The 23,744-nt window shown below is 43.1% G+C and overlaps 1 protein-coding gene across 1 annotated transcript in view; it reads left to right on the top strand.

Annotated features, from left to right (window-relative positions):
• Positions 1-2,652: 2,652 nt before the first annotated feature.
• The window catches only part of LOC124241035 (serine palmitoyltransferase 1), a 47,546-nt gene continuing 26,454 nt past the window's right edge, over positions 2,653-23,744 (top strand). Inside the window, exons 1-6 of the mRNA XM_046664519.1 lie at positions 2,653-2,764; positions 5,607-5,714; positions 8,718-8,812; positions 11,642-11,735; positions 12,297-12,369; positions 20,906-21,038. Of these exons, the coding sequence (XP_046520475.1) occupies positions 2,708-2,764; positions 5,607-5,714; positions 8,718-8,812; positions 11,642-11,735; positions 12,297-12,369; positions 20,906-21,038 (560 nt within the window). The 5' untranslated portion in view covers positions 2,653-2,707. The remainder of the gene's footprint in view (positions 2,765-5,606; positions 5,715-8,717; positions 8,813-11,641; positions 11,736-12,296; positions 12,370-20,905; positions 21,039-23,744) is intronic.

Here is a 23,744-nt window from a genome sequence, read left to right on the forward strand (position 1 = left end):
GCTTCTTCCATTGCCTCTGTTAAAATCCCTCTGCTTTAAATACTGTTGAAAAGAAAACAAACAAAACCCTGCAATTGCTAGGGAGTCCGGCTCTCAAAAGAGCTGGCTCTTGGGTTAAAGTTGATAGTGTTATTGAAAAGAAGAGACAGAGGAGTTACTCAATTTGTTTCTCATTCTCTTTGGTGGAAAACAGCAGTTTCCTCACATGGTGATTATATCTGTGTTGGTCGTTAAGTCAGAAATAAAGTGGCTATCCTCTAGGGATTAGAGCGTGCAGGAAACAGGGCCGTGTGCCAGCGCTAGGCTTGATCATCGTAAGAAGAGACAAGTGTTCCTGTTTCTTGTTTGCATGTTTGTTTTGTGGTTTCTCCTGAAATGCAAGGCTTTTCTTGATTGAATGGTTTCCCCCCAGAAAACACAGTCTCAGACAAGGGGGTGCCCCCAGCAAGGTTTGGGAACAAGCTCTCAGTAGAGGAGCGGGGACAGAGAGTGTGAGAGAGGAAAGGAAAGAAAGCCAGAACAAGGGTTTGTTTGCTTTTGTTTATTTGTTAAGTTGGAAGAGAGGAGTGGGGGGCCCCAGAGAGTGCCAGCTCCCTGGTGTGTCCTGGTTGCATCCGGACAAAAATGCCGGACTGCTTCTAGACAAGTCCACACATTGGCCCCAGGTCAGAAAGGAAGAGATGCAAGATGCGCTGAGGGAGATGCTGTCGGGTTGTGCCTGAGCAGAGCGGCTTGCTCAGGTGGCAACTACCAGTAAAGTTGCCTAAAGAACTGGAGGCAGGACAGACCTGACGTGCAGCAGGACTTGGCCCAGAGCAAGGTGTCAGGTTTGCTTTCTCAAAACTGAAGTGGCTTATTTTTCCTGGTTTGACCCTGACTGATCCACTGTTTCTAACCTTGATGCGATCAGTCAATTCTCAACACAGCAGGCAGAGCAATCCAGGCAAATGCAAGTCAGAGCATGTCACTCCTCTGTTCAGAATCCTCCCACAGCCCTCATGTCATCTGGGAAAGGGCAGATCCTGAGTGATGCTCACACCCCATAAGACCCGGTTCCCTCCTCATTCCTACCCTTACCTCCTACTCCACTCCTTTTGGTTCACTCATGTCCAGCCACGTGGGCCTCCTCGTTCTGCCTTGGACATTCTGCAAATGTTCAAACCTCAGGGCCTTTGCACCTGCTAGTTCCTCTATCTGCAAAGTTCATAGAAGCTGAGAAATCCTTGTAGTATGCAGTGCAAAACGACAAAGATATTGATTAGCTATCTGCATGGCTACCTCCCTCAATTCTAACTAATATTTAAGTCAAAAGTCGGCTTCCCAGTAAGGCTTCCCTGGTATCCTATCTAAAATTTTCCCCCTCCAACAATTTATATCCCCCTTCCCTGCTTTATTTTTTTCTCTCTAGCATTTCCCATGATGTAAGGTACTATATATTCTACTTCTCCATCTTGCTTCTCTCTAGTTCCCTTAGGAGAATATAAACTCCAGGAAGGAAGAGATTTTTGACTGTTTTTTTCACTTCTTTGTCCTCACGATCATTGTGGATACTCAGTAAACATCGGTTGGATAAGTAAATGAAGAGAAATGTCGACTCGTGGAAGTTGCCCAACCCATGAACAACCAGCAGCATGGAAAATAAAACTCAGTGAGGTATCATTTTATCTCCATTAAATTGGCAAAAATTTTAGAGAGACTGATAACATCCATCACGGGCTAGAGTGTGGATACACTTTCAAACATTTTAAATTGATTGAGCCATTCTGGAGAGCAGTATGGCAGTATTTATTAAAATTAATAATGTTCATACTCTCTAATTAAAATTCCACTTTGAGGAAACTTCCTAAGAAACACTTTGACAAGCACAGAATGATACATGCACATGGATTTACTGCAGCATTGTAACGAGGGAAAAAGTGGAAAAAACCTAAATGTTCACCAACAGGAGCATGTTTAAATAAAATCGAATGAGAAATATATATAACAAATTATTCCAAGATATAGTCCTCTACAGCCATTAAAAATACAAGATTTATAGACCAAAAAAAAAAAAAAAACAAGAAAAAAATAACAGAAAAAAGCAACTTGTGAAATAATATTGTCCTTATGATCCCAGCTATATTTAAGAAACCCAATCCAAATAAGCGTGTGTGCACACCACGTTTGCTTATGCCTCCGAAGGCCCTAGAAGGTAGCACACCAAACTGCTCTGACCTGCAAAGCCTGAAACTATGCCTAACACGTGTAAGCGCTACAGGTGTAAGAGTTGGCTATTTTTGTTTATATTTCTGTATTTTTATGATGATCCGTTCCTGGATTACTTACGTAGTTTAAAAGTAAAGACTATGTTTGTGATTAAGTTATAACACTACTTGCACCCAACTACCCGGCGAGGGCAAGAGCCATTCATTATTAATCCCTCCATCTCGAGAGCCCAGCACGTCAACGCCCTGTGGGAACTCCTGCCAGGGGATCCAGCCTGCTGTTTCCCGTCTCTGCCCGAAACCAAAACGGACCCCAAGCTAAAAACAGCCTCCACAATAGAGCCCCAGGCCTCCCGCTTCCCGCCCAGTGCGCAAGCGCCAGTAGGCGGTGCCTAACGCCCGGCCGCCCCTCCCCCTAGGGGTGAAGACGTCACTAGGCCGCGCCGCGCACCGCTTGACGTGCTTGCGGCCCGCCTTCCGGAAGGAAGCGCCAGCGGCTGACTATGGCGACCGCCGCGGAGCAGTGGGTGCTTGTGGAGATGGTACAGGCGCTCTACGAGGTGAGCTCAGCGGCCCGAAGGCCCACACAGCACCCGACCCTGGGCAGGTGGGACGACTCGTGTGGATTTGTGGTCGGAGGCCTGGGGGGCTCGGTCGGTCACACCCGCACCCTCGGCTGTCCTCGCTGGAAGGGCTCGGGGGCGAACACCGTCCCGGCGACGGAGGGTAGGGAGGGACGGGCGGGAGCCGGCCCCGAGGGTCTCGATTTGAGCGCTGGCTGGCGCGGAGCCCGCTCTGGGTCCTGTCGGGGCGCAGGCAGGGAGCGCGTGGGAGGGGGCGCGGGAGAAAGGCTGGTCCTCAGAAACCGGAGTTGAGACGGATGGTGGAATGAGGTGGTGAAAATAGAGTGGGAGGTCTCAGTTTGGGGAGGTCCTAGGGGAGTCAGGTGCTTGGAACTGTGGAGCAAGTAATAGGGGAAGGAATTGTAATAAGTTGGAGTTTGTCCGTTTTTGTCGGAGAGTGGGGTTAGAAAAGAAGCCCAATGATTTAGAATTTAGGAATATGAAGTAGTTTGTCTTTCTTCCGCATATGTCCGTTTTCTGTCTTGTCAAGATACAGATGTTTGAGTAGATTTTTAAAGGAAGAGTAGTTAAGAAGTTTTTGAAAGGCTGGTTATTTCAGGTATGTTAGATAATAATGAAATCAGAATCTCAGCCTCAGAGAATGTTCATTCATTTGACATGTATTTCCTGAGCTTCGCTGCGCTGTCCAGTAGAACTTTCTGCGTGTTCTCTGAGCTATTCAACACAGTAGCCACATGTGGCTGTTAGGCACTTGAAATGTGTGTAGGTGCAACCGAGGGACTAAATTTTCATATCATTTCACTTAGATGTATATTTAGTTACATGGTGACTAGTGGCTCTGGCATCGGACAGCACGGATCTAGACTGGGAATAGTGCAGTGAACAGGCAAGAGGTAGGCCCTGTGCTTAGAGAACTCACATTCATTTAAGTGAATCTTGGTCTTCTTTTGATAATTTCATTTAAACTTACCATTGCTGCTTACTGGCAGGGGTGATGATGGTGTCCTCCATTTCAAGACTTGTCAGAACTTCCTGAACAACAGGTGACTGAGCAGAGGTGACATAAGCGATGTCCAGCATTAGCTGAATTATAGTAACTAAAATAAGAGCCACTAAAATTGAATGATTGTTTTTAGAAATGAATAATTTTCTGTGATACGTTGTTGTTGCCCTTTTGAAGACTGCATAATTGACTGAGAGTGAGTTTTGGGAGAAGTCGTCCTGGGTGTAACATTTCCAGGAAAAGAAGATGCATTTGTGATTTTTATTAATTCACTAGACAGTACCTCAATTTTTCTTAGGATGATTTCTTTATAGAGTGGGGTGTTTAACTCTTGCCTTGGGCAGATGTTTGCCTGCTAGAATCCAATTACTGAGAAAACCAAAAGGATATTTAGACTAGAGCCCTTGTTCTTAAATGAATTATATTCAAGGGGGATCAGCAATTTTAAAAAATCATCTTAAAGATTTCTGTTCTCGATCCCAGTTTCTATGCACTGGGTATATAGAATTTGAGGAGTCTTGTATAGTGTACCCAAAAAAGAAATAACCGTGTGTGTATGTAACGTATGTGTGTAGTTTGAAAGTTATTTGTACATTGACCTGGAAGTTTACATATGAATGTGTCAGCAGTTTTCCTGTCTCCACATGCTGCAGTTTTTTTTAACTGTTGTGAATCATCCTTGCTTTCTTTCTGTCTAATGTTTGAAAATAATTTGTTTGTTTCTAAATGTCTCATTTATTTATTTGTTTATTTATAAAGATTGGCCCTGAGCTAACATCTGTTGCCAATCTTCTTTTCTTGTTTTTCTCGCCCAAGCCCCCCAGTACATAGTTGTATATTCTAGTTGTAGGTCCTTCTAGTTGTGGCATGTGGGATGCTGCCTCAGCATGGCTTGATGAGTGGTGTCATGTCCGCACCCAGGATCCAAACTGGTGAAACCCTGGGCCGCTGAAGCAGAGTGCACAAACTTAACCACTCGGCCACAGGGCTGGCCCCTAAATACCTCTTTTAAATGATTTTCCAGTGACAACCAATTAGAATAAAGCACCCTGTAACTGACTGAGGTTTAGTTGATATCTGGAATCTTCCACATGCACTTAGTGTGTCTAGTTGCATAAAACATAAAAGTCAACCTTGCCTTTATCCTAGAAACATAGAGTTGGAAAGAAGACCTGACGTGGATGTTTCATTATGGCGTCTTTATGGCTGTTGACATGGAAAACACTACATACTTTTGGGGAACTACAGTAGAAAAAAGATCTGCTATTCCTTTAAGCATTATAAAGTCTTTTTTTCTCTCTGCCATGTTCCAAGAAAGATTTAAAGAGGCTTAAAAGGGGTACAGAAAATATACTAAGATGTGGAAAATTCTTTAAGAATTGTGGAAACTGGTTTCCAAGTAGCTGTCTTAAGTCATCCGTGGTAGATGGGGGTAGCAGAAGGCTTGTGAAGCTGTGAAATGTTTGTTACGGTCATTTCCCACCAGTAAAAATTTAAATGACCTGGAGGATCTGATCGTTGATGTTGTTTGACATATTGGGATTCTGTGTCAGATTTTATTTTAAAAATTAATTTTTTTCCTTTAAAAATTTTGCAGTTTTAAAGGTAGAGTATTAGAGGTTTTCCATGTGTAGGAGAAATTGCCTAGTGTTAGAAATGGGGAAAGGAATGCGTAGAAATGAAAGGAACTTTGAAAGTAAATTTTAAGAAGTAATAGTTTAAAGGTCATGGGAGGCAGTATATGCGGGTGCATCACATTTTATGTGCAGGTTTTAGAAGGGTTTATTTCATTTCTTTTTTGTATTTCACTCATAGGCTCCTGCTTACCATCTTATTTTGGAAGGAATTCTAATACTCTGGATAATCAGACTTCTTTTCTCTAAAACTTACAAATTACAGGAACGATCTGATCTTACAGTCAAGGTAAGATTAAATCTGTTTTATTATTCAGTATATGATTATAGTTACTGCGTCTTTCCAAAAAGGATTTGTGGCCCCTCAACTATATATGTTAAAATGTTTTCTGTAAGGTAGGGAAATCAGGGGGAATGAAGTATCAGGGTAGACAAAGCATGGGATGCCAGGGATGAAGTCAGTACCCTGAAGAGTACTGTGTTACCGGGCTCTGTGCCTTGCTAGGGGTGAACAGCAGTCTGGTGAATAGATGGTGGAAGGGCAGCATGGGCAGCTGCTGCATTTCGAATGTTCATTTGCAAGATTGCATGAGTTGCTCAGGAAAAGCACCACCATTTCTGAAACCTAAGTGAAAGTGCTTCCTGTGGTCTTCATAAAGGAAATTCGGAGTTGGAAAGAATCCCGCCCCACCCCAAATCGAATTATACTGTGTTCTGAGGGCCCAGCTGAAGGCCAAGTGGGACGAACCTTAGGGAGCAAAAGTGTCTGGCGGGTCTGTGCTGAGGCCCACTTGCAGTCCATTAGTACAGGGACGCGGGGGCTTGAGGGACGGCAGCTTACCCTTCGCTCAGGTTGCAGCACTGGGGAGCTGGGCCCCAGTGTGAGGGGAAAGAGCAGTTTTGGCTGCAGCATGGTTTCTGTCACTTGGATCCTTTCCCTGTGCAGCCCCTAGAGCCTTGTGCCAGAATGCTCAGGGAGACAGGGTCTGGGAGAGATGTTTTCCCACAAAAATCTCTAAAAATTTTGGTTCACAAGGCAGCATTGAGTACAGCACAGAGATGAAGCTCTGGGCTTTACTTGCTGGAGCATTCACAGGAGAAAGTTTGAGTGGAGTGGAATTACCACAGCAATGTGGCGATTGCCTCCCTGTTTTTGCTGACTGGCTGCTGCTGTCCTGATCATCAATATTAATCATGAGACAGTCAGGCAGTGTGCCCTAGGGGACATGCAGCAAATGGTTCTTAGGGCAAATAAGTTTTGGAAACCTGGGTAAAGCAGAGTGAAGATTGTCTCATCACATGATTTCTTTTTTTTCTTAAAGATTGGCACCTGAGCTAACATCTGTTGTCAGTCTTCCTTTTTTCCCCCCCACTTCTTCTCCCTGAAGCGCCCCCCCCATACCTAGTTGTATATTCTAGTTGTAGGTCCTTCTAGTTCTGCTATGTGGGACACCGCCTCAGCATGGCCTGACGAGTGCTGCTAGGTCTGTGCCCAGGTGCCATGTCCCCACCCACGATCTGAACTGGCAGAACCCCGGGCCTTCAAAGCAAGTGCCTGAACTTAACCACTCAGCCACGGGGCTGGGGCCCTGCATAATTTCTTATGACCTTTAATATGGCAGTGGATATTTGAACCTCTCTTTGAAGGGATGCCCTAAACTTCACCACAGTTCCTCCCTTCCTTTTTTGTGAATACCTTGTGGCATTAGGCTGCCATGGAGCAGTCTTTCAATAGCATTACAGTAAGACTGGGCCATGTAGGTCAGAAATCCTGTCTCTCCTTTTTTCCCTTGGTATTTAGGAACTCCTTGTGAATGATTATGTGGCCATGAAACAGATTTCTAGCCCAGATTTGTAAGAGCTGATCAATCCTAATATTCTTAGTTTTAATTTAAACATTTCAATTAGAGTTGGAAGCAATCCTCCTCACCCCGCTACTCCCCACCTCCCCACCTAGACTGAATTGTGATGTGTTCTCTATGGGACTTAGCTCAAGGCATGCTGGGCGAGCCTTAGGAAGCAGAAGTGTCTAAAGAATCCACACATATATACATTTTTAAAAAGAATGATACCTGAAAATAATTTTAGAATAATCCTTGAAAGCAAAACTTAGCTGAAGCAAGATTCAGTCATCAGTGACATCTTACCCTGAAAGCTGTGGAAGGAAGAAAAAAACTGTGAGTGTTTTTAAAGCTTCACTTATGGCAATGTAGACGAAATGCCCTTCTCAGTTTTATAAATCTGCAGAGGCTCTTGAATACCAAGGGATCTTGAGTTGATTCTAATGTCTCTCTCCATGGTAGCAAGTGGATGGTCTGCTGGACCCATACCCCAGGCTTGTGTGGGCTACAGTTCTCTCCCATGCGGTCAGTGGCAGAGACAGATGAGGAATTTATTGGTTGATTTGTTCAGCCAGTGTTTTTGAGTGCCTCAGCATCAGGTGAAGCAGGTGAATCAGGCTCTTGGCCCCGCCCTGGAGTTAGCTCTCAGGAGAAAAATGCACAGAAGCATGTGACAGAAGTATGAGAACAGAACCATTGAGAGTGGGCCTGTCTGTAAGGCAAGAATGGCTGTGACTGTTAGGTTAATTTAGGTACCTCGTGTTATCTTGTACATCCAGACTACATTTTCCAGGTTACCTTTTTTTCTGATTCAAGAAAGGATAAGAAACTCAAATAGTCAAGGTAGTTGTCATGCATGAAGTAACGGACAAAAGAGATAGAGTGGCTTTTTATGAGAAATTTCCGAGCAACTAAGTCCCATTATAATAATAATTATAAGAGAGTCTTTTTCTATATTTCAGCTACTTCTGAATCCCTGCCAATGGCTCGTGGAAAACAGTGCTTTGTGGTCTAGATGGTCCCTTCCCATGACTGGCATCTGTAAGGACTTAGGGTCTGGCTATCTGTAATATCATGGAACGGGCTGAGCTCACTACCCACGGTCGTGCGTCTCACCTTTGTGTTGTAGACTTCTTTTTGTCTTGCTGTCAGTATAAGTTATATTTCCTACTTCCCACAGTGCAAAATCCTGAGCAGAGAGATAAAGTTTTCTTAACTTTTGCAGTCACACACAAAGCTACATGGAAAAAGAGCCTTTAGCCTGTGATGAGGAAAGAGGCGAGGGGTTAAGCGCAGAAAATTCACTAGTGATTTCCAGCCACAACAGCTGGACCTCTGTTTCTAGCTATGTGTTCGTTATGACGGTTCCCTTTCAACAAACAATTTGGGTACTGCTGGAGTTGCTGTCCAGTGATGCACTGTGCTGTGTTTTAACTCCTTATCTCCTGTAGGAAAAGGAAGAATTGATTGAAGAGTGGCAACCAGAACCTCTTGTTCCTCCTGTCCCAAAAGACCATCCTGCTCTCAACTACAACATCGTTTCCGGGTAAATTGGTTCGCTACTCGAAGGACTTGTGTATTGGTTCCTGTAGGTGTGCTCGCCGACGTGTACAGTGCTTTCTAGTGTAGTATTTCTTTCTTAACTAAAAAAAAACATTCAGAAATTTCTAGAGATCACTGCTTTAGTCCCCAATATAAAGCTTTCTTTTAGGGATGGTATGGGCATTTTTTATAGTCTCTAATTTAGGCATTACAGTTTGTTCCTTTTTTCTATTAAAAAAAGATCTTTTGTCAGAGTACTATACACACATGATATTTCAGATGGTCATTTAAAATGAAAACACTCCTGCTTGGTCCCACTGGGGTGCTCTGTTCTTCTTGTTTTTTTTTTTTTAAAGATCGGCACATGAGCTATCAACCGTTGCCAATATTCTTTTTTTTTTTTTCTGCTTTATCCCCCCAAACCCCCCCATACATAGTTGTATATCTTAGTTGCAGGTCCTTCTAGTTGTGGGATGTGGGACGCCCCCTCAACGTGGCCTGACGGGCGGTGCCATGTCCACGCCCAGGATCTGAACCCTGGGCCGCCGCAGCAGAGTGTGCAAACTTAACCACTCGGCCACGGAGCCGGCCCCGGGTGCTCTGTTCTTTATTTCCTTCATCCTGAGCGCCCACATCCATTCTCCTCCCCACTGAGGCACCCACTGTGATACTTTCATTATGCTTCCTATTAACATTTCGTGTGTTATATATTTCCATGCTATTAAAATGATATGTTTTAGTATTTTGATGTATGTGTCTTTGAAACCACACAGTCTTGATATTTTATGAATGTGTATTTTTAATTTTATGCTCTAGACTTCGTTCTGATTTTTTACAAGATTTTTACTCAAAACATTTTCCGACAAATATTTGAGTGCCTACTATGTTTAAGGAATGTGCTGAGCAGATTAGTTTATAGTAATAAATCAAAATCTTTGTTCTCCTGGGGCAGACAGACCAACAATGAAGTGATTAGAAGGTTAGCTGTGTTAAGGGGTGTGAAGAAATAGCAGAGCAGGGCAAACAGAGTGAGGGGGTTGCTAGATGTGCCTCTTGTTTGTTTCTTCTCCCTGCTGCATAATATTCTGTTGTGTGTTGTCACCGCCTTCCACTTAGCCGTTTTTCTCAAGTGGGTACCTAAGCTGCCCCACTCCCCACTGCACAGAAAATCCTGTGATAATATCCCCTTGCAGACTGAGTCTCCTGGGTGGTGTCGAACCCGGAGTGTGTGCTGATTTATGGCCGTCTCATTTCCCTGTGGGACTTTTTAACGTTGTGATCCACCTGTCTGTGCTCCCCTGAGTTTGTATATGGGGATTCCGGTTTTCCTCACAGCCCTGTCTGGCAACATTGTTTTATTTTACATTTCTCTCATTATTTGAACCTTTGAGTATCATTTCATCTACTTATTAGCTGCTGGCGTTTTCTCCTTCTGTGAATGCCTCTTCGTATCTTGTACCTCTTTTTCTACCTGATTCCCAGCTGGTCTTTTGATTAGCAAGGCTCCTATATACTTCGTAGGTTTTAATCCTTGGTCAGTTTTTGATGTTGATTCTAAAACACGTTTTTTTCCTGTATTAATATCTCTAAAATGGGGGTGGATCTTGTAGCTGCCGAGAGTTGTCGTCAGCCAGGGGGGTTGTCACTGCCTGTGTACCGATGAACCGGCTCACGGCTCTGCTTGCTGCCAGCGCTTAGTTGGGTTATGACTGCTGCTGGTAAGTCAGTCAGCTGATGGCGGGGGAAATGGCCAGACCCCTGTGAGCAGATGAACAGAGGTGGCTGTGACTAAGGCTGTGAACATCCCTTTCTGCTGCCTTTGGATAATAGCAGCTTACTTTTTAGAAGCATGTGGTTCGATTGGGGAAAGGTGAAACTAGGAGTTTAACGTAGAGAATGGGTGACACTAATTTGTTGGGTAATCTCAGAGATGAAAGTGGAGCGTCCTCCTGAGCAATGCTGGGATACTCCTGATGGCGGGGAGGAGAATACTGTGTGAATCCCCGTGGTATCCGTGGCTTCACAGGGGAGCAGATGGCCAGAACTCGGGTAATAAGCTTAGGAATGTCTTGACTGATTTATCTTGCTTATATTTTCCTTTATGTAAGTAAAAAAGTAGCGTGACAAAAATCTCTGTCTATGAACGCCTAATAGAACTTTTCATTAAATATAAATAAAAAATTCTAGATGAAAAGAAAACGTAGTTACATTTTAATGGGCACTGTTTTTCTTCCTTAGTGGTAGATAAAATACAGTTGATACCATCTGAAGTACAAGAAATCTCTTTATCACCCACCTGTTAACTTTGTCTTTGGTATCTTCATTGAACAAAACTTCTTAATTTTAACTTTAGACCTGGGGAGCATGTCCCACTTATTCTTTTAGTGGCTTCCTATAAATAACAGGTATTTTTAAACCGCGTAACTGTCAGATCGTAACTTGCTCTGCTTAGTCTTGCTTTTGCTCTTGATCTTTTTATATTTCCTCCCTGTTTGTCGTATTCCAGATTTTTTTCTGAGGTACCTTATTTAGCTGCTTCTTTCTTAAGTGAGTTTTAAGACCAAAGCAGAGATTTGCCATTCATCTATCCACCTTGGAATTTATTTAAGTAGTACAGGGTAGACTAGTAAGAACATTTGAATTAAATCTGATTTTTTTAATACCGTTTTCTAATTTTTCCTTTTAAAAATGAAAAATAAAAGCTAGGAGCCTGGTATGCAAATAGGGTACCAGAACAACACTCATGTGACCTGTCTGCCTCCAGGGTAAGGTGACAGGGTGCGCCCTGTCCCAGAATGTCTGCTGATGTGTGCCATTCTTGTCTCTTCCCCAGCCCTCCAAGCCACAGCATCGTGGTGAATGGAAAAAAGTGTGTAAACTTTGCCTCATTTAATTTTCTTGGACTCTTGGATAATCCTAGGGTCAAGGTAAGTAGCACATATACTGAAGTGGACCAATAGCCTCACTGACGTAGAATAAGGGACAAAGGCAGCATGTCGGAGAGGTCTGTGTGAGTGAGTGCCGTTATTCTTCTGACAGCTGTAGCCTGGGTTTTGACAAAGGGTAGCAAGAGGGTCTGAAGTGGCTTAGTGATGGGTGACAGCCAGAGAACTGTGTGTGCCAGACCTGGCTCATAGTCAGAGATGTGTCTAGGAAATGGCCCCATCTTCTGTTGGGATTCTGGGCCAGTGAACATTTTTGAGGAAAAGCTTATGTCCATAAACGCCAAAAAAGTATAAAGGCATCGTGTTGACCAGATTTTGATAATCGAGCTAAAGTACAACTTGTCTGTGTTTTAAGTCATAAACCTAAATCATTATGTCTGTCTTTTCTTTATATCCTGTTGTTAGAATTGTCATAGTTCTAAGAAAGGAAGGAGAGCTGGGGAGGGAGGAAAGAGGAGCCATGTGGGTTCGAGAATAGGAAATGTCAGTTTCGAACTCTTAACGTAAATCATTAAAATCTAATTTTTTTTTACTTCCACAAAGGCAGCAGCTTTGGCGTCTCTGAAGAAGTATGGTGTGGGGACTTGTGGACCTAGAGGATTTTATGGCACATTTGGTATGTTTCTGTCGTGTTTTTCAGACTGCTACTTTCGAGAATTAAGATTGTTTGATTTCAAAACTCCTTAGAAAAGATATCCTCAATTAGTTGTGGTGTTAAGCTGGTGAGTGCTATTTCTTATCCAGCTTTCTAGAACATTTCCTGTTGGGAACCGTTGGTGGGAGGTGCGTTGGTCTGGGTTGAATGTCACTTGTGGAGAGGAGCCGCAGGTGCCTCAGGTACGCTGTCTTGGTCGGCTGAAGCCTGAGCTGCTGTCGCAGTGCCCCCAGAGACGGGTGTGAGGAGGCACAGTCGGGCATGCACGGCAGGGGGATGGGGAAGGGTCTGGTATTGGGTGGCTCTGCTCTTCACAGCTGTGCAGGAGCCCGGATCTTCCCGTCTCGTTGCTCTAGTGCCAAAGGCGCCGGCCTTCGTGACGAGCCACGTGGTGCGGGTGAGAGAGCAGGAGTGCAGGGCGGCAGAACCCTATTGGGCGGGCGGCTTGCACATCACTGCCCACAGTCCACTGGTGAGAACACAGCCCGGGCCATGCCTCGCTGCAAAGGGGGCTAGGAGCTAGCTCCAGCTGGGCAGCTGCCACGTGCAGGGGAGAAAGGCAAGAACAAACTGGGAGGCGATCGACTACGTAGCTCTTTTCTTTCTAGGATGAAAATGAAGGATCCTTGATTTCCTTGTGTGGATGACCGGGGACAGGCTAACTATGTACTAGGATGAGAGTGTGATTTCATACACTGCGAACTCCCTAACTCAGAGGCATCGCAGAAGACCTGGCATTTTGTGGTTATTTTTATAAAGTGTATGTTGTTCTTTGCTTCTGGGAACTTTGAACATGTTAAATAATTGTTCAAATGAATATATTACTGGAAATAATATTCTGGCTTACAAAATGTCAGAGTGTAGGGAAAGTAGAGCAAGGAAAGTCTCTTCTGTCCTCTGTCCTCTTTTCCATTTCTGGGTCTTTCTGTGTTTTTTTCACTTTAACAATTCAGATATTTTTAAGAGAGTGCCTTTCTTCATTCCTTAGCTAGTTTAGTGGTTAAATTATTTGTACTGGAAACAGATGATTGGGGGTTAGTGTCCAAGAATCTACAGCTGTAAAGGATCTTAAAAATCTTGTATTCCAGCATCCCAGCTATTCGAAGAAGAATGGAAAGCCCAGAGAGGTTGAGTGACTTCCTCATGGACACACAGCTCATTAATTTCAGCCCTAAAACTAGAAACCAAGTGTCTTGACTCCCAATCTTAATGGCAAGATCAAAGACTTAAGCTCAAAGCAGTGTCTCCTCTCCTCTAGTCTAGTGCAAACCTGGGTTGTTTGCTTGGTTTTTATGGGTAGGGAATTATTTCCTTGATAAGTATTAGAAAACTAGAAAAGGCGTTTTTTTTTTAATGGGGTTGTTTGTTGTAATCTGATCAACAAGGCTTGCTTTCCGTGATCTGCTTGCTAGGGTAAAGAAGTTGCTTTCTTAAAAGCCTCTTTTTCTAGTGGATTTTATTTGCATGTGTGACATTGGCCCCTGCTTGGGAGTTAATCTGAGAAGACAGATAAGAGATTTATTGCTAAATCAAGACGTGGAAAAAAAAAATTCAAATCTTTGAGACAATTTTTCCCAGAGCAGTGGAAATATATTGTTAAAACAGCCCAGTCAGCTTTTCATTTGGATCACCTGAAGTTTTGAATGTATAGTAGGGTGCTTTGTGCTTCCAAATGTAGGGTCTTTAGATGAATGGTTTTCAAATTAATTTTCTTGATTGAATAATTTGGTCCATGATATAAAATTCAAAAGGTTTACAGAGATGGAGAGTGAAGTCTCCCCACCACCATCCACTCTCAAAAGACCACTCTCAGTGGTTTCTCGTTCATTCTTCCGAAGACTTTTTTTCAGCTGATGCAAACCACTTCCATACATACATTTCCCCCCTTCTTTTTACAAATATGATAGCATATCACATATGTGTTCTGTCCCTTGCCGTTGGATTGAGTTTGTTTTAAATTTAAATTGGATTGATCTTTCCAGTGTCTGAATGGGTCACCACAGTGGCGTAATGAACACATAGCTGTGTACGAACTCCTCTATCAACTGTCTTATTGGTCACTGAGTCCTTATCCTAACTGCGGTTGAAGGTTCAGACAGACTGTGGCATCTGGACAAAGGTTGGAGGTTAATTTGCATTGTGGTGGTTTTGTAACAAGACACCAAACAACAGCTTGTCTTAAGGTAACACCCTCCAAGTGTGTCAGCCTCTGATAAGCACACCGCGTTCCATTGGAACAGTTGCCCATGCTTACTTGTCATCTTCCTTTCTTTCTTTATAATATTGTCCATATTTTTCGTTTTTGGTTTTCCAACAGGATATTTTCAGTGTTTTTCCTTATTCTGGAAGTAATTACTTAAATTATTGTAGTTACATTAAATTACCTTGAAATTTCAGTGTTAGATAAGATCAGAGAAGCTACTTGAGGTCAGCTAAGGCTGAATTTTAAATCTCTAAAATACCCTCCACAATTAAATTATTCTAAATATTTAGGGTATGTTTGCCCTTTGAGCTACATAAAGCAGATGTGAGGACCCCTTTCCTCTCGTTTGAAGATGCTTGTGCATTCGTGAGGCCTGGGGTCTCTTTTCTGAACCCCAAAAGCTTGCTTTTGATTTTGTCTTTTTTTTTCTTGAAGTGTTACGTTCAGGCATCCATTTTCAAAGATGTAAATTCTCTCCGATCTTTGCTCAACTTTTCAGATCATGAATGTAAATCACTTGTAAAAGTAAATTTCTGTGTTAAAACATTCTCTCTTTTTATTTCACTATAACGTGTACATGACATTAGATGATTAATACAGAAAAAGAAAATTGAACAACGATTGAGTTAAAATTCATCTAGTTTCTTAGGCTAAACGTTCTCCTGCCTCCTAAAGGCCTGGCAGGTAGAAGTAAACAAGTTCTTATGACATTCTTACAAGGACTATGTGATCAGAAGGTTTTCTGCCTTCTCATTTTATTGTTTTAGTGTGGATTTTAGAACCAAGCAAGTGGTTTTATCAGGTTGTGGAGCCTTCCTTTCCTCTAAGGCCAATGGGATCCCAGTGTACTTTCATAGTTTCTGGTTGAACTTCTTCGTTTATTTGTTTTGTTTTTAATACATTCAGATCTCGTTTACCTGTGGTTTATCACTGGTGCCCCAGGATCTACTTTGCATATACAATGCCTCCTTGGCTCTTTGGTCTTAAACTAGATCAAAAGATAATGGCAGGGTTTCATGGTGAGCGATAGTGGCATTTGTTTTCTGGAGCCAATAGTAAACAATTGTTCATTTGTTTATTTTTAAAAATATTTTCTTTCTTTGTTTTAGCACGGTCAACTGAACCATGACTGCATATTTTAGTAGGAAGAACATTTGGTCATAAAATTCCTGGATCTGCCACTTCTTCCTCCCAGTCATGGGACTGTAGTTTTCACAGTGTAGTGGGGGAACAGCCTTCTTTGCACAGCTTAGAACATTTTGGTAAGAATCACATAAGATTCTGTGTGTGAAAACATTCACTGTATTTATGTTCTGATGAGTGTATAAATGATATTGTTTTTACTTTTAATAAAAATTGTCCAAGTCTCAAGGGACTTTTAAAAAAAGTGTGTAACACAAAAATATGGAGTCCTTAGGAGAAAATGTAGTTGGTTGATTGTTTTTAGACTGTTCTAAAGTTGACAGTTTAATGGGCTTTCCTCTGCAAAACAACCAAGAAGGCTCTAACATCTCTTCTTCTTCTGAGCAGATGTCATATAAATGGGAAGCTGAACAAGGGGCTTTAATGTGAGATAGTCCTCAAGTATTTGGGATTTGGATGACTTAATTAGAAGATAGTGCAACTTTTTTCCTTTTAAAAGAAGATCTTTTCTTTTATTCTACAAATATTGATTTAGTTGATTAAACACTTACACAGCCTATTCCACGCCAGGCTTTGTTCTGAGTGTTTTATAAGCATTAACTCATGCAGGTCTCGTAAGAATCCTTGAGGTGGGTATAGCTGTTACCCATTTGCTAGAGGAAGGACCTGAGAGACACAGCAGTTTCAGGCCTGTCCAGGGTCCACATCTGGTGATGAGGTAGCCCAGATCTGAACCCCCTGTGATGACCGCCATGGTCAGGCCCTGCGCTGGGTGCTGGGCATCCCATACTGGCCCTGCCTTCCATCTCTTACGTTCTGGTGAGGGAGCAGATGGGAGAAAGGACAGCGAGTGGCTTTCCGGCCACCTCCTTCCATGGCCTTCCCTATTGCAATCATTCCTGGCAGTGAATTGGAGAATGTAGCTAGCACTTTACTTGCATTCCATGCAAATCTATGGCCAATCAGTAAAATGGATCATACACACAGAAGACAACATCAGAAGTCGGGGAATATGCCCTGGCAGTTTTCCTGTTTGCTGCCTCCCCCTCCCTTGGGTTGAGAGTTTCTTTGTTGCCCAGAGTAGCTATCATACATCGAGAGAAGTTATGCAGCTCTCCATACTTATCTATCACAAAACCAGCTTTCCAAGGCTGACAGCAGCGAAAACCCAATGTGTTTAGATAGGAGGAGGAAAAAAGGCCAGTCTTTTTTAAACTTTTGGGATTAGGCAAGAGCCAATAAGTCATTGATTTATTGTATAGAGATTCTTCTTACCTCTTTATGGCAACAACATAAAAACGGTTATGAGTATATATAACGATGAGAATACTCCGAAAATACAGTTTTCATCCCCTGGGCAGCTAACTCTAAAGCCCTGAAACAAAGCCAGGATTGTCTTAGTGCATCCTTGCTAATCCATGAGAAGATCATTTCAGAAGTCTACAGGATGATTTGACATCCCTTTTGTAGTTAGCAAAGATAGTTTGCATCCATAGGATGTTTTTTCTTTTTGAAATGGAGCTGTTGAATGAAAGCAATTCATTGTGGCTTGTGTTGTCCATCTGCTAGCTAAATTGTGGAGATTTGGCGTAGATAGTCCCAATTGAGAGGTGCATTGCAATTTGAAGGAGGCGTCCTGTGGGGGCTCTGCCCTCACCTCTGATCAGAAGAGAGAGGCAGTGGGGTGGCGGGTCCTGCCTGAAGGGAGGGTGCTCAGCACTCAAGCCGAGGAAAGGGTAGGCCTGGGTGAGGGGTGTCTGTGCTCGGCTGCATGGGGGCGGCTGGTTCTCTGGTGCTCTGCTGCTTTCCTCGTGTTTGTCAGATTTTGCCTGAAACTTTCCCTGGCAGCATCACTCATAGATGAGTGGACAGTCAGGTGCAGGGTCGAGTCCTCAGACTTTGTGGTGTCGATGTCTCATATCTGATGCTTGAAGAGCTAAGGGCCTTTTTGGTACCATTTTGATCAAATGGAATACATTCTTCTTAACTTCATTATTGTAGAAGCCCACATTTATTTAATGTTGATATATTGAAAGTGTCATTTTTACAAAATGACTATCACCGATTGGTAATGGAAATCAAATGGTAATTCTTGTGTTTTTAGCATAATAGACTATGTTGGTACACATTTAAACTGACAAATAGGAAGAAGCATGCTTAGTTTTTTATCATCACTTGATTGCCGTGGGATAGATAGTTGATTTTCACAGTTCTGTAACATCCTTGAAGAAGTCTATAAATAAAATGGGCTTCAATTTATTTTTTTTTCTGGATATTGCTGCTGAATGTTCTAATTCCTCACTATATCTCTCTTGCCTTCAAATTGGGGTTTAATTTAGACCATCTGTGTCCTCTGCTCCCTCGCTCACTGGCTGGTTCCCACCCCAGCCTTTGGTTTACAGTCTAGTGTTCTGTCTTCAGTCAGAAACCACTGTGGATGTGTTGTAGTTCTGAGTGTGGGAGGGACCCCGGGGCTTCAGACCAGTAGGTGAGAGGCACAGCGTAGCCTTGTACCCGCTCTCCGGGCCTCAAGCTCTCCAATGACAGCTGCCAGGTGCCTCTCTCAGCTACGTCACTTTGTCAGTGGCAGAAATTCTGTATTTCTCCCTGATCCAGTGCTTATCAGAGTATCTGTCTTTATGTGGTATTACTAAATGTTTGATTAATAAATGAATTAACCAAGAAGAGTGTTGGACCCCGCTCATCTCCTTTTTAAAATGCAGTCCTTTGTGAAGTTGCAACTTTTATATTTCTTAATTTTGCCTTTTACAATAGTCCTCCCTTATCCAGTGGACGCCTGAAGTCACGGATAGTATTGAACCTATATATACTATGTTTTTTCCTGAACATACATACCTTTGGTAAAGTTTAATTTATAAATTAGGCACACTAAGAAATTAGCAACAATACCTAATATTAAATAAAACTGTTATAACAATATACTGTAATAAAAGTTACCATAGATCTTAGCAACCTCAGCATATGATTTTTTCCTTTCCTTATTAAGTTGAGAACTCAATTTTTTTCACTTAAAGGAAGCACTTTACGGCTTCTCTTTGGCATATCTGAATTGCCAGCATCACTGATCTTATGCTTTGGGGCCATTATTAAGTGAAATAAGGGTTCCATGAACGCAAGCCCTGCAGTACAGAGACAGTCGATCTGATAGCCGAGATGGCTACTAAGTGACTAACGGCGGGTGGCCTCTACAGCGTGGACCTGCTGGACAGAGGGATGATTCACGTCCTGGGCAGGATGGAGGGGGATGGCGTGAGATTTCATCGCACTAATCAGAGTGATGCACAGTTTACAACTTATGAATTGTTTATTTCTGGAGTTTTTCATTTAATATTTTCGGGCTGAGGTTGACTGCGGGTATCTGAAACCTCAGAAAGCGAAGCTGCAGACGGGGGGAGTGCTGTCCTAGTCAGAAGCATCACAGTAAGATTAGCTTGCCTCTGACGAGTCAGTGCGTGGGTTTACAGATTTTAGATGTTTTATTCAGTTGTGCTAAGAAGTTGTTTCTTTGTTTCCTGTGCCTGAACTGGCCTTACTCACTTGTCCCTTCCTGGAAGGTGGTGGAAACCCTACCCTTGACACTTAACCCTGTCTCTGTCCTTACAGTGGAAATACTTAGTCCACTCAAAATCAAGCTTTGTACCCAGCTGGGTTAAGTCATCTCTTTTGTGTTTCTCAGTCCTTCGGGTCTTGTCCCTCTCCCGCTTCCCACTAAGAAGGCTTCTGGGGGTGAGGTGGCATCCCTGTCCTTCTGGAGCAGGAAGGGGCAGGGCCCGGCCTTCTCCCTGGTCTCTGCAGTGAGGCGCCAGTGCTGGTGCTCCCTGAAGGGAAGGCTCATGCTGAGGGGCGGCAGTTCACCGGTCTCCTGGAGTGATGCCCCCACCCATGGGACCCCGACATCTGGGTGGGAGGGCTCTGCCAGGCCATCAGCCCTCCCCACCACCCCTCAGTGGGGAGCGTCTGAGTCCCCTGCAACTGCCTCAACTTCCAAGTTCCCCTCAGGGCACGTGCCGCGGCTCCCTCTTCCATGGTCTCAAAATGTGTCTTTACCACCTCTGTTTCCCCTCTTCTCTCATGAATCTGCAAGACTGGAGGGGCCTGGCTGCACCCTCCCTGTGTCACCTTCTGAGTTCTCCTTGCACAGGGCATGTGGAAAAACTCTCATCTAATTCTCAGGCTCGGGTCTTGCTGTTAAAAGAGCTAAAGGAAGTTTTAAAAATCCTTTTGTCTCCTGGGAGACGCCTCCTTTGAAAACCACTTTGAAGTTTTCAGGTTCAGAGTCAGTCAGCACACTGTTCATGCTAGACGTCGCTGGTCCCTCCAGCCCAGGGTGTGAAGGCTCCTGGCTTAGCCTGGCAAGGTGAAAGGCTGCAAGGAACTGTGATGTAAGAGAGGGAAAAAGTACCAGTTTAGTGGTTATGATTTATCCCCATTATTACATCAACATTCTTCTTAAGCTGCTTCTATAAAAGGACCATGTTTTCTTTGTACTGTGAACTTGATTCCCCAGTACACTTAAAAAGAAATTCAGACAGAAGCTCAGTCCTGCAGAGTGATGGCAGGTGCCACAACTAAGTGCTGACACAGACTGTTGGAGGGGTGACCACCACCGTTCCGGCTCTCACTGTCTTGATGCAGAGTGTGCCGGGTTCTCTTCGAATGAACTACTTTTCTTTTTTCTTTTGTTTCCTTTTGAAAGCTAGTTGATATTTGCCTGGTTTGGTACCATCTGCTAAAATGCAAAAGGGTGTTGATAAAACAAATGTCTTACACTGATAAAGCCTCAGTGTTGTTGGCTGAGGGAAGTTAAAGCAGGTAAAGTCACTGGGCCTCGAGTTCTTGTGGTTGAGGGATATGAAAGCAAGACCCGGAGTGGGAGCTGCCCCAGGACATGTTTTTTGGAGAGATGAGGAGCTGATTCAGTTCACAGATTCTATAAATTGTTTTGGCCCAGAAGTATCTTAGTAGATTGTATAATTTGTAATTTAAAGTATAACTTAAAAGTAATTTCATTTTGGCCATAAGGTGAAAGTATTAATAACTAAACTGCTTTACGTTACTTTCTTTGTTTCGTAGTTGAATAAAAAGAATTATAAGGCAGTTTAACCATTTAACTTTTTATTATTGAAATAGATGTGCACTTGGATCTGGAAGACCGCCTGGCAAAATTTATGAAGACAGAAGAAGCCATCATATACTCGTATGGGTTTGCCACTATAGCCAGTGCTATTCCTGCTTACTCTAAAAGAGGGGACATTGTGTTTGCGTAAGTAACCTTTACCTACATTTCAAATCGAAATTCCTTTGGAGATAGTGTTGACCCTCCTGGGGAGTTCCTTTGTTAGAGGTCATCTGCCTAAAATAAGATTTATTTTTTGTTTTTAAAGAAATATTTAGTCACCCCAGCAACTAATTCTACACAGTTTGAGAGACCATCACTAGAAGGATTCCTAGAAGTGTCGGTACTCAGTTATCGACCGTTATAATTTTATTTATTGATGTCAAGAAGGCCAGACTTACCCAGGTTGAGGCCACCCATCTTCCTTCCCTGTGTGGCTCTGTGACAGTGTGGCTTCCTGTGAGTCTGTGGTCACAACCCATGTGGTCACTCACACCATGTGGCAAAGTCACTCCTCTTCTCAATATCCCCACCGCAAACTCCTGGTCTCTGCTGATCTTGCTTTATGGCTGTTAAGAACATAGGAGCCATGAGGTGGGGACTGCTTAACTTTCCATGAGCAAATCTACACTTGTGTGCTGTGCACTGGATGCGTGGACTGCTGTTTACCATGGAGCGGAGTAGAGCGAGGGCAGGTGTAGTCCAGGCAGCTGGTTATACCCGTCAGAAGCACCTGCCTCTAGCCTAAGCCTTTGTCATCTTTTTTTTTTTTTGTGAGGAAGACTGTCCCTGAGCTAACATCTGTGCCAGTCTCCCTCTATTTTATGTGGGATGCCACCACAGCGTGGCTTGGCAAGCAGTGCTAGGTCCATGCCCTGGATCTGAACCTGGGAACCCTGGGTCACAGAAGCGAAGCACGGGAACTTCACCACTACACCGCTGGCCCAGCCCCTCTGTCATCTTTTGAGTGGGCTATTAAATGCCTTTTTTAATTTTAGGTCTCAAGTTTACTTTTATTTCGTTTTTTTTCTTTTTAACACCACAGCCAGAATAATCCTTTTATTTGTGCCTGCTTCTCACTCACTCTTGGAACTCCTGCTCATGCAGCAGGCTCAGGCACATGCTACGGTGCTGGCTCTGCCTGGGGCTTTTCAGGACTCGTGTGGCCCATTTTCCCCATAGCCCAGCAACAACCTGGGAGCATTCCAGCATGTGGCCTGAGCCTGAGTAGTATCGTTTCCTGATGTGAACATGAAAATGAATGTTTTTATTAATTTTTTGCACATACTTAGAAATCAAATACAGTTGTGTGCTGCATAACGACATTTCAGTCAATGAAGGACCACATATATGACAGTGGTCCCATAAGGTTGGTACCATGTAGCCTAGGTGTGTAGTAGGCTGTACCATGAGGTTTGTGTAAGTGCAGTCTGTGATGTTCGCACGACCACAAAATCACCTAATGATGCATTTCTTAGAACGTCTCCCCATCGTTAAGTGGCACATGACTGTAATAAGAAAGACTCAGCAGAAGCTCGAGAACTGCTGGTTTCGACAGTGTCTCTAGGTGTTCAGTACAGCATAGTTAACAGACAGCTACAGGGGCATCCAGTCTCACTTTGTACGAGCCCCGCCGTGAATCCCTTCTTGAGATTTAAGTCCAGAGAAAGTTTACAGCTACGCTTGAGCTTGTGTGCTTTTGTCAGATGAGAAATACTGTATTGCCCTTTTGGTTTTACCTGCTAGGAAACCTGGGCTAAATTCCCTTTCAAACGTTACACCCATTGTCTTACAACTTCAGTTTCTAGCGAGTCGTTAGACAACTGAACTATTTCTCTTATACAAAATTTTAAATATTCTGCCTGAAATTAATTTGACGAAAGTAGGAACACTAGAGGTGAAGATGCCGTTTAGTAAATTGCTTGATAAATGGTTTTTGATAAATTTATTAGACATAGACAACATGTCTGATGCTTCGTTTCTTCCTTTTAGTAACTAGCGGTAGTGTTTTGCCAATAGTAGGTCTCAGCACAGTGGTTGTTCATGTGCTTGAGTCTGTCCTGGTCACCCTACTAAGTCTATGTTCGTATTAAACATGTACTTTTTCTTAATGAAATGTTTTATATTGAGATCATCGTGGATTCACGCTTATAAGAAGTAATTCTGTGTGCTTTTATCGAGTCTACCCCAGCGGTCACCTCTTAGAAAACTAGAATACAATTTTACAGCTGTGAGATTGACACTGATGAAGTCAAGAGACAGAAGATTTCCATCACCACAAGGATCCCTTATGTTGCCATACCCGTGTCCCTCCCACCATACCCACTGCTTAACCCTGGCAACCACTGATCTGTTCTCCATTGCTATAATTTTGTCGTTTCAAGATTGTCCTACAAATGCAGTCGTATCAGTGGGTAGCATTTTGAGATTTGCTTTTTTCACTCAGCATTATTTTTCTGGAGATTCATTTAAGTTGTTGCATGGATCAAGTGTTTGTTCCTTTTGATTGCTGAGTCGTAGTTCCTGGTATGGATGCAGTGGTTTGTTGAAGCATTCTCCTCTTAACGACAGCTGAGTTGTTTCCAGTTTGAGGCTGTTACAAATAAAGCTGCTGTAAACATTCACGTACAGGTTTTTCTGTGAACGTAAGTTTTTCTTTCTCTGGGATATATGCCAAGGAGTATGGTTGCTGGGTCGTATGGTATTACATGTTTAGTTTTTTAAGAAATTGCCAAACTGTTTTCCAGAGTGGCTGCACCATTTTATATTCCCATCAGTGTACAAGTGATCTAATTTCTCCACATCCTCAGCATTTGGTGTTGTCACTGTTTTTTTATTTTGGCCATTCTGGTG

This window comes from Equus quagga, chromosome 6, assembly GCF_021613505.1.
Source record: "Equus quagga isolate Etosha38 chromosome 6, UCLA_HA_Equagga_1.0, whole genome shotgun sequence".
NCBI lineage: Eukaryota > Metazoa > Chordata > Mammalia > Perissodactyla > Equidae > Equus > Equus quagga.